This window comes from Crinia signifera, chromosome 4 (assembly GCF_055691185.1).
Source record: "Crinia signifera chromosome 4, ASM5569118v1, whole genome shotgun sequence".
NCBI lineage: Eukaryota > Metazoa > Chordata > Amphibia > Anura > Myobatrachidae > Crinia > Crinia signifera.
Window position 1 is genome coordinate 290,909,623 of NC_139220.1, and position 16,368 is coordinate 290,925,990.

The following is a 16,368-nucleotide window of genomic DNA, read 5'->3' on the forward strand; positions in this document are numbered from 1 at the left end:
TGAGAAGCCTTACACTGGCCCTGGCTGTTGTCCCTGTTGCAGAGGAGTGCTGGATGGCTGACAGACAGTCGAGATGCCTAAAGTTGATCCCGGGTTCATTACACCGATTCGGGATCCCCACTGTTAAAACCCCGACACTCGGGATCCTGGCTATTCTCCTTCGTGGTGATCCACAACCTCCATAATAGAGAGAGTTAATAGAATAGGTGACGAGCGTAGCGAGCTACTGTGCCCACAGCGTGACTTCTGCCACTGTCTGAGTCCTGGCAGTCAGGATCCCAACGTCGGGCTAATGACTGTCTGGGTCCTATACCAAACTCATTGCAGAGTCTCCTCCTCAGCCCCTACAGGCTGGTCTGTCCTGTTGCTGCAGTGGGAGGTATTAGGAGTAGGTTTGCACGCAGAGGGTAGATTGCGGAAACCACTGTGGAAGGGTGGGCAATTTGTGTCACAAACAGAATCACTTCATCACAGCCCTGTTCAGCTGATTTCACTGGGAGAACAGTTATAGGAGGAGGTAGGGTTTGGTGCGCTCCATCAAGGCCATGTACAGTAGCTCTCCCAAAATATGGCAACAACCAGGAAGCGTTGGGAACTATGGCATAAGTGCTACAACATCAGTTTGTCCTGAAAGCATCCATTACATGGACACAAATAAGAAAACGGGCTTGAAAATTAAACAATACTATATTATAACATAAAATTATTATTTTCTGTGCATTGTATAATGCTTTCACAGTATACGCTGTATAGCCTCAACTTATGTCGACACTGACTCACTCTCTCCTCTCTGACATGACAGCCCCTCATTCACCCTGACTCCCTGCCACACGCATATCTCGCGAGGCTGCGGCACCTTAACCCTTCCCCTCCATACGAGTTCACACGTCACGGGATTACGTGGAGGCCCACCTCAGCCCCCCGGAACCGGGCAGGTCATGTGATGCATGAGGGTGCACTGGCTCTGTCGTCGGCAGACGGCAGCAGGTTGCTAGGGTAAGTGCCTGCTCCCTGTTCCCATACCAGCGCGGTGCCTGACCTGGCGCAGCTATGATGCGCCCTCTGGCTGCGGTGTGTGGCACTGCATGATGTCAGTTCGGTAGGGATTAGTGTTATTTGGGGGATTTAATAGTCGGCACCAGGGCACACACCGTTCGAGGTGGCCCACAGCAGGCAGTGTACTCCAGTGTCAGGTTGGTTACATAATGTGTCTGCTCATCATGGCTGCTGCTCGTGTGAATCTCCAGTATTTTTGCAGTTATATACTGAAACCAAACGTGATGGAAACGAAAAAAAAAAACAATGTTTTTGCTGTATATCGTGTGTTTTTTATCTAAACTGAACTTTGATGTGTATTTATTTTAGTTTGGTGTCATTGTCACAAAATTCGGATTAGACTTTCTTGCTAGGATTTATATAAATGGTGCCAGATTTAATGGTACAGTAATCATACCTCCCAACTGTCCCACTTACCGCAGGAACATCCCAGTATTTGGGGATATTCCCGCATCCTGCCCGGGGCCGCCATTATCGTTACTGCATTGGGAGTCCCCCCCAGCATGAAGAGAATAGATGCTGTTCAGCAGCACAGAGCGTCAAAAAACGGGGGTGGCCTTAGGATGTGTCATCCTGTGAGGCCACACCCCATTTTCATAGAACACGCCCCCTTTTGGGCATGCGCGTCTTCGCTGCTCACGGGGACTGATCGGGGGGGCGCACAGTTGGGAGGTATGAGTAGTACATGTTCTACACCATCCTGGGGAAGTAAGGATGACCATCGGCACATCCCCCATCGATGGTTGCTATCAATGGCTTCTAAGTCAGGAACCATCGATGGCTATTAACCATTCTATCATCGGCCATTGATGATTCCCGCCATCGCTTACCCGCACATGCGCAAAAGAATGCGGCGCTGGGAGGAACTTTTCTGGCCATCAAATCTGGACAGTTTTCTTCTGTGCATACGCGCACCTCCCGGCCGCAGCGCCAGCCAAGGCTGCTCTCCATGCTCCTGCTGCCTGCCCTGCAGTGTGCACGCGCACACACAGCCACACAACTCCTGAGCACAGCGAGCTGCTGCCATACACGTCACACGTACGCCCCAACAGGCGGCCAATCATAAATGCACTGCCGTTGAATGACAGACCAAGAAACCAATCAAAAAAAAAGAGGGGTTATACAGCGCTGGGTTTTTCTGAATGATGACAATTAGACACTTGGTTTAAGAAAATACAAAATACATTTATTGTACAGTATAACAATAAAGAGAGTACTCTCTAAGAAAAAATATATGTTAAAAAATTGCGCAATGTATTAAAAAGTGGGGCGGGGGTAAAGAAGATGAAAAATAGGAATATTGCTTGCACTAAGCTCCAAGAAAAAATGATGAAGACAGTTCGTATGCCAATATATGGTTATAGTTACCACCGATGGATTGGGAAGTATCAGGATCTCATCTGGGAACCTGAGAGTGTACCGGTTAATTCCCAGCTAGTGGGTCCAGCTGCCTCCAGATGTTAGTGGAACAGGAATGGTGGGTGGGAGATGGAATGGCCACCGCCGTGAATCTCTGTCCGGGAGGTGTGGACCTGGTTCTCCGATGGAAATGGGGCAGGAATGGTGGTGAAGGATGGTGTAGCGCCGCCGTGAGTCACTGCCCAGGGAGAAAAGGGGGCTGAACGCCCAAGATGGTGATAGCTGGTCCGGAATCGGTTTGTTGTGCTGGAGCCTGGTGCAAGGTGGTTCAGGCTATTGGATGGTCCAAGTCAGGGGATAAGCTTGGATGGATCTCAGGATCTTGGATGTGGCTTGGCTCAACGCGTTTCGACGTCTTCAGGACGTCTTCATCAGGAGCAGTGGTGACAGGATGTAACAGGAAGCTGTATATATACCCCCTAGATCAATTGGGGGAGTGTTTGGAATGGTCACATGACCATATAATTGAGACACAGAAAAATGAAAAAAACAACATATATTTGATATTAAAATACAAGGTCATTATGAGGAGCACAGGAGAAAGCTTTAATGCATGTAAAATAAGACTAGACATAAGTAATAAAGGCACAAATGTGTGTTGTTCAGGTGAAAGTTTGCACCTGAACAACACACATTTGTGCCTTTATTACTTATGTCTAGTCTTATTTTACATGCATTAAAGCTTTCTCCTGTGCTCCTCATAATGACCTTGTATTTTAATATCAATATATGTTGTTTTTTTCATTTTTCTGTGTCTCAATTATATGGTCATGTGACCATTCCAAACACTCCCCCAATTGATCTAGGGGGTATATATACAGCTTCCTGTTACATCCTGTCACCACTGCTCCTGATGAAGACGTCCTGAAGACGTCGAAACGCGTTGAGCCAAGCCACATCCAAGATCCTGAGATCCATCCAAGCTTATCCCCTGACTTGGACCATCCAATAGCCTGAACCACCTTGCACCAGGCTCCAGCACAACAAACCGATTCCGGACCAGCTATCACCATCTTGGGCGTTCAGCCCCCTTTTCTCCCTGGGCAGTGACTCACGGCGGCGCTACACCATCCTTCACCACCATTCCTGCCCCATTTCCATCGGAGAACCAGGTCCACACCTCCCGGACAGAGATTCACGGCGGTGGCCATTCCATCTCCCACCCACCATTCCTGTTCCACTAACATCTGGAGGCAGCTGGACCCACTAGCTGGGAATTAACCGGTACACTCTCAGGTTCCCAGATGAGATCCTGATACTTCCCAATCCATCGGTGGTAACTATAACCATATATTGGCATACGAACTGTCTTCATCATTTTTTCTTGGAGCTTAGTGCAAGCAATATTCCCATTTTTCATCTTCTTTACCCCCGCCCCACTTTTTAATACATTGCGCAATTTTTTAACATATATTTTTTCTTAGAGAGTACTCTCTTTATTGTTATACTGTACAATAAATGTATTTTGTATTTTCTTAAACCAAGTGTCTAATTGTCATCATTCAGAAAAACCCAGCGCTGTATAACCCCTCTTTTTTCTGTTCTATAATCTATACGGGGAGACTTACACCCTCCCTCATACAGCAGCTTTAATTGACTTCGAGGTTCACTTTCTTCTTTCAAGAAACCAATCAAACCTGCCGCTTCATCGACATTCATCACTGGTGGCTGTCCCTGCCAAAGAAGAAAGTTGTGGCGCAAACTGCACAGTCAGTGTCACAGTGAGTGTCCGTGACAGACTGTGAGGCTGGCTGACTGAGACAATGAGTGGTAGTAGCCGGGCAGCAGGGAAAAAAATAATAATCACCATCAGATGGCATAAAATTAATCGACCCTCATCTATCAATGCCCAAAACATCGAGCACTAGGTCCAGACCATCAATGTTTTGGGACCATCGATATTTGATGGCCATCCCTATGGGGAAGGCTACACAGTCAACCTACCTTACACTTAGACCAGTGGTAGCCAACTCCAGTCCTCGAGAGCTACCAACAGTTCACATTTTCCAGACAACTTAGCTCCTGTGAGGTGTACTTATTTATTTATTTATTAAAAGTTTCTTATATAGCGCACACAAATTCAGCAGCGCTTTACATCAGTCCCTGCTCCATTGGAACTTACAATCTATATTCCCTACCAGGTGTACACGCACAGACATTCTAGGGTTAATTTTGTTTGGAGCCAATTAACCTACCAGTATACTCATTATGCACTAACACATTTTAAAAGATCCACAGGTGGAGCGAATTACTTCACTTGTGATTCTGTGAGGAGATCAAAACATTAATGCCCCTTTCCCACTGCAGCCTTAAAACGGTATATTGCCGATTTTTGAGGGCAAAATACCGTTTAAGGCTGCAGTGGGAAAGCGCCAGAGTTGAAATACCGTTTAAAGTTAAACGGTATATCACCCCGTTTTCAAAGCAGTGATTTAAACGGTAATCTACCGTTTAAGAGGCAATGGGAATGCATCTTAAACGGTTTTACCAGCAGATGCAGCGAGGATGGCTCATATTTGAGCCATCCTCGCTGAATGTGTATACAGCAGCCGGGCTGAAAGATCCGCGGCTTTCAGTCCAGCTGTCTGCTCCCTCCCCCCTCCCTGCCCGCAGCGTCATATACTCACCGCTGCTCATCGGCGCCGTCCCGCTGTCACTCACCGCCCGGCAGTTCTGCTCCCCCGCCCGGCCACACAAGCTGGGCGCTCCGCCCCTCCCGGCCTGCTCGCCCCGCCCCCCCGCCTGCTGAACGGAGCGTACACTGGCCACCAATGGAAGAGGAGCGTACACTGGCCACCAATGGTTTCTTTTTAAGCAAAGCCAATAATATATACATTGCTGGCACAGACCTGCAATGTATATATTATTGGTACCACTGCACACCAATGATTATTTATCAGCCAGTAATATATACATTGCTGGCACAGGCCAACAATGTATATATTACTAGCACCACTGCACACCAATGATTATTTATCAGCCAGTAATATATACAGTACATTGCTGGCGCAGGCCAGCATTTGTGCTGTAAAAACGTTTTGAAGAGCTAAAACGTTTTACCTGCAATGGGAATGGTACTTAAATGGCATTTAAAACTGTAATCTGCTGCAGTGGGAATGCTAAATACCGTTTAAGATTACCTGTAACTTAAAACGGTCTGCAGTGGAAAAGCAGCATAACTGTTCATAGCTCTCGAGGACTGGGGTTGGCTATCTCAGCTCTAGACTAATCTTCTTATTTGTAAGGTTAGCAAACCCTTGGGATGTGGGACTTTCACAAAGAAGGTCATTTTGGCATTGATGGATTGAAAAAGTGTTAATTCTCTGCAAAATGGATCCATTCAGAAAGTGATCATGTCACTCGTGTACAAGTATTTGTGTTGCTTGCTCTAGATTGGGGATGGTTGTGTAGAACCTCTTTAAGTTGAGTCAACATTTTTTGGGTATGGGTAAAAACCGGACCCGGACTGCCGGACTGGATAGCAAAATCTGCAGTCCGGAGCTTGTGTCCAGTCGGGGGGGTGTCCCGTCCGGGGACATCCTGTCCGGGGGGCTTCACATGACAGCTGTCACCAAGGTGAGAATAAAGCCTCCCTGTAGGGTACGGGCATGTAGCTAAAAACGGAATGGTCAGGACCACACAGGGATTCAGTAATCTCCCCTTCCCCATGTTGCTGGTGAATGCTACCACAGGGAACCTCCTGGACAAGACACCCCCAGGACAGGACAAACCCCAGAACGGACACTACAAGCTCCGGACTGCAGATTTTGATGTCCGGTCCGGGGTCTTGTCCGGGTCTGGTTTTTACATAGTCTCACATTTTTCCTTTACTAGAATTTAACCCAATTTTGTCTGAATACCGGATGAGTTGTTCCTATTTTAAAAGTCACCAAGTTAGTAATATACAGTAGCTCCCATCTTTGTGTAATTAAAGTTTGTTTAACTTGTAGATAAGTTCCCTCGGCTACATAAAGTCTTCCAAGCTACCAACTTCCATAGCGATCAGCTACAGTCATCATGAAGACCAAGCAGCTTTCTCAAGAAGTGCGGGACACAATTGTAGCGCTGCATAATGCAGGAAAAGGGTATAGAAAAATCTCGAAGGCAATGACTATCCCGGCCAGCACAGTGTGCTCTATCATTAGGAAGTGGAAGACTTATCATACCACCAGGACTCTTCCCAGGTCAGGCCGCCCTCCCAAGATCTGCAGCCAAGCATGCAGAAAACTGGCAGAAAAAACAGAGAAAGATCTCCAGAATGCTGTCTCTAAGATGGGCGTCCAAGTCCACACATCAACAACAAGCCGTTCCCTACAGAAATCCCTGGTTTGTGATTTTAATGCGTGTGTGGGGATTTAGGAGGGAGGGTGCGAATGACCGCTGCTTAGTGAGCATTCCTGATTCAGGGCTAAAATGTACTATTTATCTATGGCACAGGTTGTTAAACTCGGTCCTCAGAACCCCACACAGTGCATATTTTGCAGGTCTCACAGAATCACAAGTGAAATAATTAGCTCCATGAGTAATGAAACCACCTGTGCACCTGCTGGGCGACCTGGCAAACATGATATGTGTGGGGTCATGAGGACTGAGTGTGAGAATCCCAGATCTATTTATGACTATTATTAGGGTATCTCTATATCTCCCTGCTATTATTCCACATTTTTGCAGTAATATCAGAATCAGAATCAACTTTATTGGCCATGTGTGCTTGCGCACACTAGGAATTTTTTGTGGAGTACAGTGCAGCATCAAGCAGGGATGAAATGGGGGGGGGGGGGGGGGGACGACGACACATTACATGCATACCATTGAGACATTTTACACATTCCATTGAGACATTAAACGCATTACATTGAGAGCATTAAGACATCACTTGCGGGGATCACATGCCTGCCAAGCTGCACAGCGCCTAGGCAGCCATCGGCGGCGCCACTGGGCGTTGCGGCAGCCAGGTAGGTAGCAATATAAGCAGGGACAGTACATTTATCACACAGGGGACACATACCCGCCAAGCTGCACAGCGCCTAGGCAGCCATCGGCGGCGCCACTGGTCGTTGCGGCAGCCAGGTAGGTAACAATATAAGCAGGGACAGTACATTTATCACACAGGAAACACATACCCGCCAAGCTGCACAGCGCCTAGGCAGCCATCAGCGGCGCCACTGGTCGTTGCAGCAGCCAGGCAGGTAGCAATATAAGCAGGGACAGTACAGTTAAGCAGGGACAGTACAGTTAACACATGATACATTTGCACAGTTCCTAGGCAGCCATTTGCGGCGCCAACTTGAATCTTCCTGGGGGAGAGCCGTGGGTGGTGGGGGCAAAGTCAGTGAGGCCGGGGGAGAGTCAGTGGAAGTGGAGGCGGGGGGGGGAGGGCGCGGAGCTGCCACAGAGTTTACCCGGGGCTGGTGCGGCCTGTTGGGGGGGGGGATCCTACCGGCCACTGCGGTGAAATTGCCGGGGGTCCTCCTGGCTGATCTGCCTCCTGTCCTAGGTGGCGGGGGATGGGTCCCTTCTCACCGGGTCTGCTGGTCTTCTTTCGCCTTCTTTTGCCCGGCACTGCGTCCAAAGGGCAGTGGAGGTGGTCCTAGGGTGTCCCCCCCGGCCGGTGGTGTTGCCGGGGGCATCCGTTCACTATTCAGCCACTGTGAGCCGGCCGCGTCACCTGAGATGCAGGGGCCGCGTCAGAGCCGGCAGGAGCCGGCAGGAGAGGCCGCGGCTGCACTGCTTGGTCCGGGCCTCGATTTCCGGAGGCCGCGTCGGGATGCTGGCGGGTCCCGGGGGAAGTGAAGGGGTGACGCCTGGGCTGATTTCACACCCGCCCCATGCGGGTGAGCTGTGGCGGGCGCCTGGGCTGATTTGCACACCCGCCCCGTGCGGGTGAGCTGCTGAGCTGCGGCGAGCGCGTGGGGTCAGCCTTCTCCCCGCTCCGGCCGCATCGTCCTCGGGGGATCGCGGTGCACGCTTCCCCCCTCCTCCACCGCTGCCTGCCCGCCTCCTCTGACTCCGTCCCCTCCGCCGCAAGCTGCTCCTGAGGCCGGGGATGGTGGAAGCTCCGTGGATGGTGACGGAGCTCCACAGCATGCGACCATCCCCGGCCCCTTCACACACACACAACAAAAATAAGAGTCAATCTTATGTATTGCCAAGAATTCACAAAAACTGATCATTTGGCTACGTGCCTACTTTACATTACATGCTGTTGCCAACGTTTAACACTGCAGCAATGTCACATTTCATATAATACAATTCACTCCATAGAAAGAGTGGGAAGGTGAAACAGATATGTACGGAATCTGCCTAGCATCAGCTAAACATCCACAAACTCCTTCTCTAAAGGGGCCTCCACACTGAGCGATTCTAGAATATTTTCTGTTTTGTTTTGCCCAGCCCCCCCCCCCCCTGCACTTTTTTTTTTTTTTTATATTTACCGGTACTTATGTATTATCTGGGCTCCCATGATAAATGCACCCCATTTTTTCATACCCCTACTATCCAACTACGCATGGAGTTGATTTTATATAGTGTGGCGAGCGCAGCGAGCCACCGTGCCCGAAGCGTGCTGAGCGCAGCGAGCCCCGCGAGGGGACACGGTCTCATAAGAAAAACGGGAGCCCAGATATTACATAAGTACCTATTTACCTCATTGTCCAGGGCGGTCATCGGATTCCTTTTCAGCGGCATCCCCGGTCCCAAGAATGCATTGCGTTGGTGACGTTACCGGCGCAATGCATCCTTTATGACCAGGGATGACGCTGAAGAGGAATCAGATGGCCGCTGTGAATGCCAAGGGACACTGTGTGCATTGGGGGACCCTTTGGCACAGACAGGAGATGAGGTGAGTATGTAATGCTACTACTACTACTACTACTACTACTGTTACTGTTACTGTTACTAATAACTACTGTTTAAAAAAAAAAAAAAAAATTATATCAATTTTTTTCCCTATCCCTGAAATAAAATGTAATGGTGTGTACACACAGTGAGATTTCACTTTCTATTTGGCCCCTATTTGATCTAGGTCTGTGTCTGGATCTGGGTTTGTTACAGTGTTCACATTAAATTTTCACTATGTAGTACACATCTGTACTATCAAAATACAAGGTGTAGTGTCCTATAATACTATCCCTCCTGGCGCTTAGTATATTATTACAATTCTAAAATAGAGTGATCAATATATCTAATAACTTCCCTACTGCATGTGATCAATGGGATTGGCAGTCCCTACCATAAAGGCAAATCACAAGAAAAAAGAAAGGAGCTAGATCACAGCGCCTGGGAAGGTGATAGAGTTATTATTTAATCCTACAAGCAATTTATCAAAATAATAACAACAATGAGGAAGATTGTATGTCCCTTAAAACAGCAGACTTTTTCAGGTCCTTTCCAGAGGTTATAGCGCAGCTAGTAGATAAGCTCTCATCTGCACCGTCCCTGTATCCTGCAAGGCCATCCGCTTCTCCGGCATTAGCCCCCCTCCTGTAGTTGAGCCCCCTGGGGTGCGTGCCTTAATTGTCTGTCCAAAGGGCATCAAAACATCCATATAGGGTAAGACTGGTAGCCAGGGGCTCCAGTCAGGGGGGCCCCTTCTATCCGGTCCCGCCTCCATCAAGATACTGATGAGGAGGGGCAACTGCTTTACAACCTGGATTATAATGATGATGATACCCCATGGGGGATATGCCTCGTCACATATTACTGTAGCGGCCTTAGGGCCTTATTCTAGTTCACTCTTTCTGACAATCCTTCCGTTTTGTACTATGCGATGCGCGCTCCGGCGCATCACATAGTACGGTACAAAAAGTATGTGCTGCACATACTTTTTGTACTAGCTAAACTTCGCATCGGATCGCATTGCATGCACACCGCATGCACTAGGCATGCGATCCGATGCGAAGCGTGCTAATTAAGACCCAAACGGATCCGTTTAACGGACCGTGTATGGGCCCCTTTAGATGGACAAAACCATGTGCACTGCAGGTGGGGCTGATGTTACTTGTGCAGAGAGAATTATATTTGGTGGGGTTTTACTTCAAAGTGAGACCTATATTGCAGTGTCAAAATAAAGCAGCCAGTATTTACCCTGCACAGGAACAAACTCACCCAAATCTAATTCTCTCTGCACATTTTACATCTGCCCCCCTGCAGTGCACATGGTTTTGTCCATCTAAGAAGGATTTTGTCAGAAAGAGTGAACTAGAATAAGGCCCTCAGTAACAGCAGTTACGGCGGTCCTACATTTACAAAGCTTCCCAGGCCCTACTTTTAATCAGGGAGGCTGCACTTGATGTGGCTACCCTTACCTCCCTTATCAGCTTCATCAGAGCTAGACAAAATTGTGGCTAGGGTGGCTGCTTCTAAGATAGCTTTGCTTCTGTCCACCCCTACTCCACATCCCAGTGTTGCCTTCCAACTCCAGGGCAGAGGTGGGGGACCCTTTTTTACAAGAACCCTGCTCCAGCCTGCAAAGTCCTACAAGGCCCGGGGAAACTGTCCCTGGGCCACCAGGCGACCTGACCCTAAACCAGAGGATAACCCTCTCCACATGACGAGGCCATGCTCCACCTGGGGGATCCCAGGGTGGGGTGTCGCCTGCTGTGGCTTTCAGACGTCTGGATGGAATCCACATCAGATGCATGGGTTCTGGATGTGGTCTCACGAGGCTACTCCATAAGCTTTCGGCATCGGCCACCAAGCTCGTTGTTTTCCACAAGTTCTCAAAAGAGCTTGGAAAAGTGTAGAGCTCTGGAGCAGACTATCCAGAAGCTCCTGTCATCTTGGGTTATAGCTCAGGTACCTGCACCTCAGTGAAGCACCGGTTTTTACACCAGCCTCCTCTTGGTCCGTCCCATCTTCAATTTGAACTGACTCGGCGGATTCGGCCGAATCCCAAAGTTCAGGATGAACACCTTGCAAAAAATAGTTCTGGCCTTGCAACCACAGGACTACAGGGCATCCCTGGACATCAAGGATGCATAACTGCATATCCCCATCAAATTGAAATGTCGGCAGTTTCTGCGGTTTGCGCTGCAAGGCCGTCATTTCCAGTTCCAAGCACTTCCTTTCTGCCTTTCCACTGCAGGTGTTTCCGCAGTGATGGGCTGCGGACTTCGCCTTCGGGGTATCCAGATACTTCTGTATTGGGATGACCTGCTGATCCTGGCACATATGCCAGAGTTTCTTCAAGGCCAAGTGGTGGTGGACATCTTTAAACGTCACAGCTGGAGCTTAAATTGTTCTTGGTCTTTTATGCTTCCAGTTCAGTATTTGTTCCCTCTGGGGCCCAGTTGGATATTGTTCATCATCATACCTACCTGACAAAGATGCGTCGCAGGAATTTCTCCGGTGCCTCCTCACCCTCCAGAGAGTGTCACATGCCTTCATGAGGGTCCTGGGCTCGATGGTATCAGCCTTCGACCCTGACCCTCAACTGGGTGTCGGGGTCTTATACACTATATCCGGTCCCACCTGCTATCGCTTCTGGACGGATCTCCCTGTCCTTGTGGCTTTTGGACCAGAACCTTACAGCGGGGAGCCTGTTTTGGATTCGCCAATGGACTCTCCTCACCATGGATGCCAGCCTCCGTAATTGGGGAGAGGCAATGTGCAAAGGACCTTTTTCTGGGGCTAGTGAAATGCACAAGAGTCCCAGCTGTCGATTAATGTCCTCGAACTGAGGGTAGTCCTGGAGGGCCTCAGCCTGGGGGGAACCTTGGCTCCAGGGTAGCCCTGTGTAAGTCCAGTTGAAGAATGCTACGACGATGGCTTATATCAACCACCAAAGGGGCTCTCAGAATTGGGTGTCTATGGCAGAGGCATTCTGCATTTTGCAGTGGTCAGAGGTGAAGATCCCAGCTCTTTCAGCGATCTTAATCCCTGGGGTCTGAATTGGGAAGCAGACTTTCTCAGCCATCAGACTCTGATGACGTTGAATGCACCCTATGTCCAGAGGTATTCCGGATGTTGGTGCCTCACACCTCCACCACTGGGTCACCCTGTACGGGTCCAGGTCTCGCGTTGCATTATGGACACCCTGTCCACCCCATGGCAGGTGAACACCTTTCCACCTCCTCAGTATAATCTAACACATGTTGAAGGTTGATGGAGGTACATTGATCCCGGTGGCCCCACGCTATCAGTAGCCCCTCCAATCAGTCTCCCACTACATTCAGCCCTGCTCTCTCATAACCTGCAGTGTCTGGATTTGGTGGTTGTTGTGATCTCTTTGTTAAGGGCCAAAGGCTTTAAATCAAGGGTCATTTCAACTTTGTTCAGGCCTGCAGGCCTTCTTCGTTGGGTGCTTACCACTTATCAATCCCAGGATTTACAGCTTGGCTAGGATTTTGGCATTCTTGCAGAAGGGTTTTGAGGCCGGATTGTGCTTGTCTTTGAAAGTACAAGTTTCTGCTCTATCCTGTTCCGCAGGAGGTTGGCATCCTTGCCGGATGTCCGCATTTTTTTGCACGGTGTTCTGCTTCTCCAGCCTTCCTTTGTTCCCACTGTTGCTCCATGGGATCTTTCACTGGTCATCGGGGCTCTTCAGGGTGCCGAATATGAACTGTTAAGGTTGCTGTACCTTGGTTGGCTTACCTGGAAAGAAGGTTTCCTGTTGGCTATTGCTTTGGCACGGAGGGTGTCTGGCCTGTCGGCTATGTCTTGTCCATAAACTTTCTTAGTCTTCCGTCCTGGAAGGGTGGTTCTTCGATCTGTTCTTCACACCTCCCCAAGGTGGTGTTTAAATTTTGTCATCCAGGAGATTGCTGGATGCCTCTCCTGAACGGTCTTCCCTAGATGTGGCCCATGCTTTGCGCATCTATGTGCATCACACTAAGGCTCTTCGGATGTTGGACTATCTCTTTGACCTCTACGGAGTTTGAAAAAGAGGTTGGCCGGCTGTTAAGCAGACAATTGCCTATTAGCTTAGATCTGTCATCAAGCAGGTGTACTTGGGCGCCTCCCTCCCGGTTCATCTGGGGGTCCGGGCTTATTCCACAAGGTCTGTGGGTGCGTCTGTTTGGCTGGTAGGGGCTGTGCAACAGCAGAGCAACTTTTTAAGGTGACAACTTGGTCATTTCCTCTGTTGAGGGACCTCAACATATGTTTGGATGTGTTTCTGTATGGTGTTTATTTTCCTTCTCTCTTGTCTCCTGCCTTGGCTTGTTAAAAAACAGAGCTTCCTGGCCTGGAGGTGGGGTAGAGGAGAGGAGGAACCTGGTTGACCTGGGAGCAGCCAAAACGTGTAACCTTTCTGGTGCTGGAATGGTCACTCTCCCACTCACTACCCACTTTTAGCCCTGTGGCCCCTGATGTCCTCAAAAAAAGAGATTTAACAGGTAAGACATAAATCTCGTTTTTGATTGTATAGTCAAAATCGAAGGGTAAATTGCATTGTACGCGTCAATACTTATATTTATTAACTAAAGCTGCAGAATAGTGCTGATATGTTTGTGTTTAAACCCTCATGAGCTGTGGCATATTGGGGATTAATTTTGTCACCTCCCTCAGCACCTCCATCTCCCTGGTGACGTCACCCCCACCTGGCTGGAACACCATGGTTGGGGATATATATGTGGATTGCAGGGCAGAGTAGCGCCCTTTCTGCCATCCTTGGCTGCTCCTGCAGTGGACATGGGAACCTGAGTGAAGGAGTCAAGCAGTCAAAACAAACTCCCTTTTAAACGTCAGCTTTTCTGTGGCGGTGAAATCAGAGGTTTCACTGAACCTATGTGTTTTCAGGCAGAATTTTATTTTTTCGTCAGTCGACCAAATTGAATAGCCCCCCAAAATATATGTTTTATATAAATATATATGTTTTCCAAACCCAATGTTTCTTCAGGGCTAATAGAATTCCGACCCGTTATAAGAACAGACACACATGGCATAGGTTATGGAGAAGCAGAATATGGTGCACTTATAATTGCAGCTGCTTTTAAAACTCATTAATGAATGTAGCATTCCCTCTAAGCTTTTTTTGAAGGGTGCCACTCCCTGCCCATTTTTAAAACCTCAAAATGCACCTTGCCCTTTTTGTGTGTGGAACTGTGTGCCCTTACGCTACCCCCACCATGCTGACATGCCGCTGAGAACTTTCGGTGTGTGCATCATGTGTTATGGGATATTATGGTGTATGCCATCATGTGTAATGGGCATTATGGTGTGTGGTATAATGTGTAAGAGGCATTACAGTGTGTGCCATAATGTGTAATTGTCATTACAGACAGAATATGTAATGGGCATAGCAGACTATGACAATGTTTAATGGGCGTAATTGTAGTGCGGTGTGCAATTTTTTTTTTTTTGTTATATATCACCTCTTGCACCTTCACAAAGGGGCGCTCAGCCCCCAAAACTTTGGTGGTTTCTCACAATACAGACTTATGTTCTAAAAGTTTCTCTGAGTGCCTCTTCTTCACTCTCCTGCATTGTAAAGCTACCTATCCATACCTATACATTTCTAATATAAAATGTGCCCTGCCGGTGGTCAGCACCCTGCCCTAAAAAAATCCTAGAGTGAACACTATCAATGTTACAGTAACTGCTTACAGTAACAGCTTAAAACTGCTGGTGACTTCCGGAGGAGGATGCCGGGGATGGTTGCATGCACGTGGAGCTCTGTCTCCCCATCCACAGAGCTCCACCATCCCCGTCCTCTGGAGCAATGTACAGGGTGTGGCTGAGGGGGAAGACAAGGCAGAGGAGGAAGCAAGGAGCAAGGAAGAAGCTTCTGAAATGAGCACCGAGGATGGGGGACACCCCCGGAAGGCATATCACCTCCGCTTCCTTTCCCTATGGACGCGGAGGGCCGGGCACAGGCAGGACCAGCAGACACGGTAAGAAGGGACCCAGCTCCCTCGGCGACCCACAACCCCCGGGCTGGGACAGGAGGCAGATCAGCCAGGGGGACCCCCGGCATCACACCCAGAGGCCGGTAGGATCCCCCAAGCACCCCCCCCAGCAGGCCGGAAACTCTGTGGCGGCGCCGCCCCCACCCCCCACTGACTCTCCCCCACCCTCAGTGACTGACTCTTTCTCTCCCTCACCACCCACGCTACCCAAGGCTCTCCCTACAGGCCCTCAACATGGTGCCACAATAGCTGCCTAGGAACTGTGCACTCAGCCATATGTATCCCGTGTCTCCTGTGTGATCACTGTACTCTCTCTGCTGTAACTGTGCTGTCTTTACTCATACTGTTACCTCATACTGTGCTCATACTGTTACCCACTTGGCTGCAGCAATGACCATTGGTGCCGTGGATGCCTGCCTAGGTGCTGTGCAGCATGGCGGGTATGTGTTCCCTGTTCGACAACTGTACTATCTCTGCTTATATTGTTACCCACCTGGCTGCTGCAACGACCAGTGGCGCAGCTGATGGCTGCCTAGGTGCTGTCCAGCTTGGCGGGTATGTGATCCGTATGCGACAACTGTACTGTCCCTGCTTATATTGTTACCCACCTGGCTGCTGCAACGACTAGTGGCGCCGCTGATGGCTGCCTAGGCGCTGTGCTGCTCGGCGGGCATGTGCCCCCCCCCCCCCGCGCATGTAATGTCTTAATGTAACATATGTAATGTCTCCCCCTCCCCCTCATCCCTGCTTGATGCTGCATTGTAATCCACAGAAAAAATCCTAGTGTGCATGGCCAATAAAGTTGATTTGGTACTTGTTTATTTTCAAGGTGGCAGATTTGATGCGATTTTGTACCTGTTCATAACCCCACTATCCACTACGCATGGAGTGGATTTTATATAGTGTGGCAAGCGCAGCGAGCCACCGAGACCGAAGCGTGGCGAGGGGACGCGGATTACTTTACATGTATTCCGTGCCGAGTGCAGCGAGCCCCGCAAGGGGATGCCATGAAACTAAACAAGTACCGTTGATTCTATTCTAAAAT

General features: G+C 49.1%; 1 protein-coding gene across 1 annotated transcript in view; it reads left to right on the forward strand.

Moving 5' to 3' along the window:
* Positions 1–307: 307 nt before the first annotated feature.
* Positions 308–16,368, forward strand: part of LOC146075610 (triacylglycerol hydrolase DDHD2-like) — a 71,415-nt gene continuing 55,354 nt past the window's right edge. The window contains exons 1-2 of the mRNA XM_083185015.1: positions 308–996; positions 6,426–6,801. Coding sequence (XP_083041141.1) covers positions 6,493–6,801 — 309 coding nt within the window. The 5' untranslated portion in view covers positions 308–996; positions 6,426–6,492. The remainder of the gene's footprint in view (positions 997–6,425; positions 6,802–16,368) is intronic.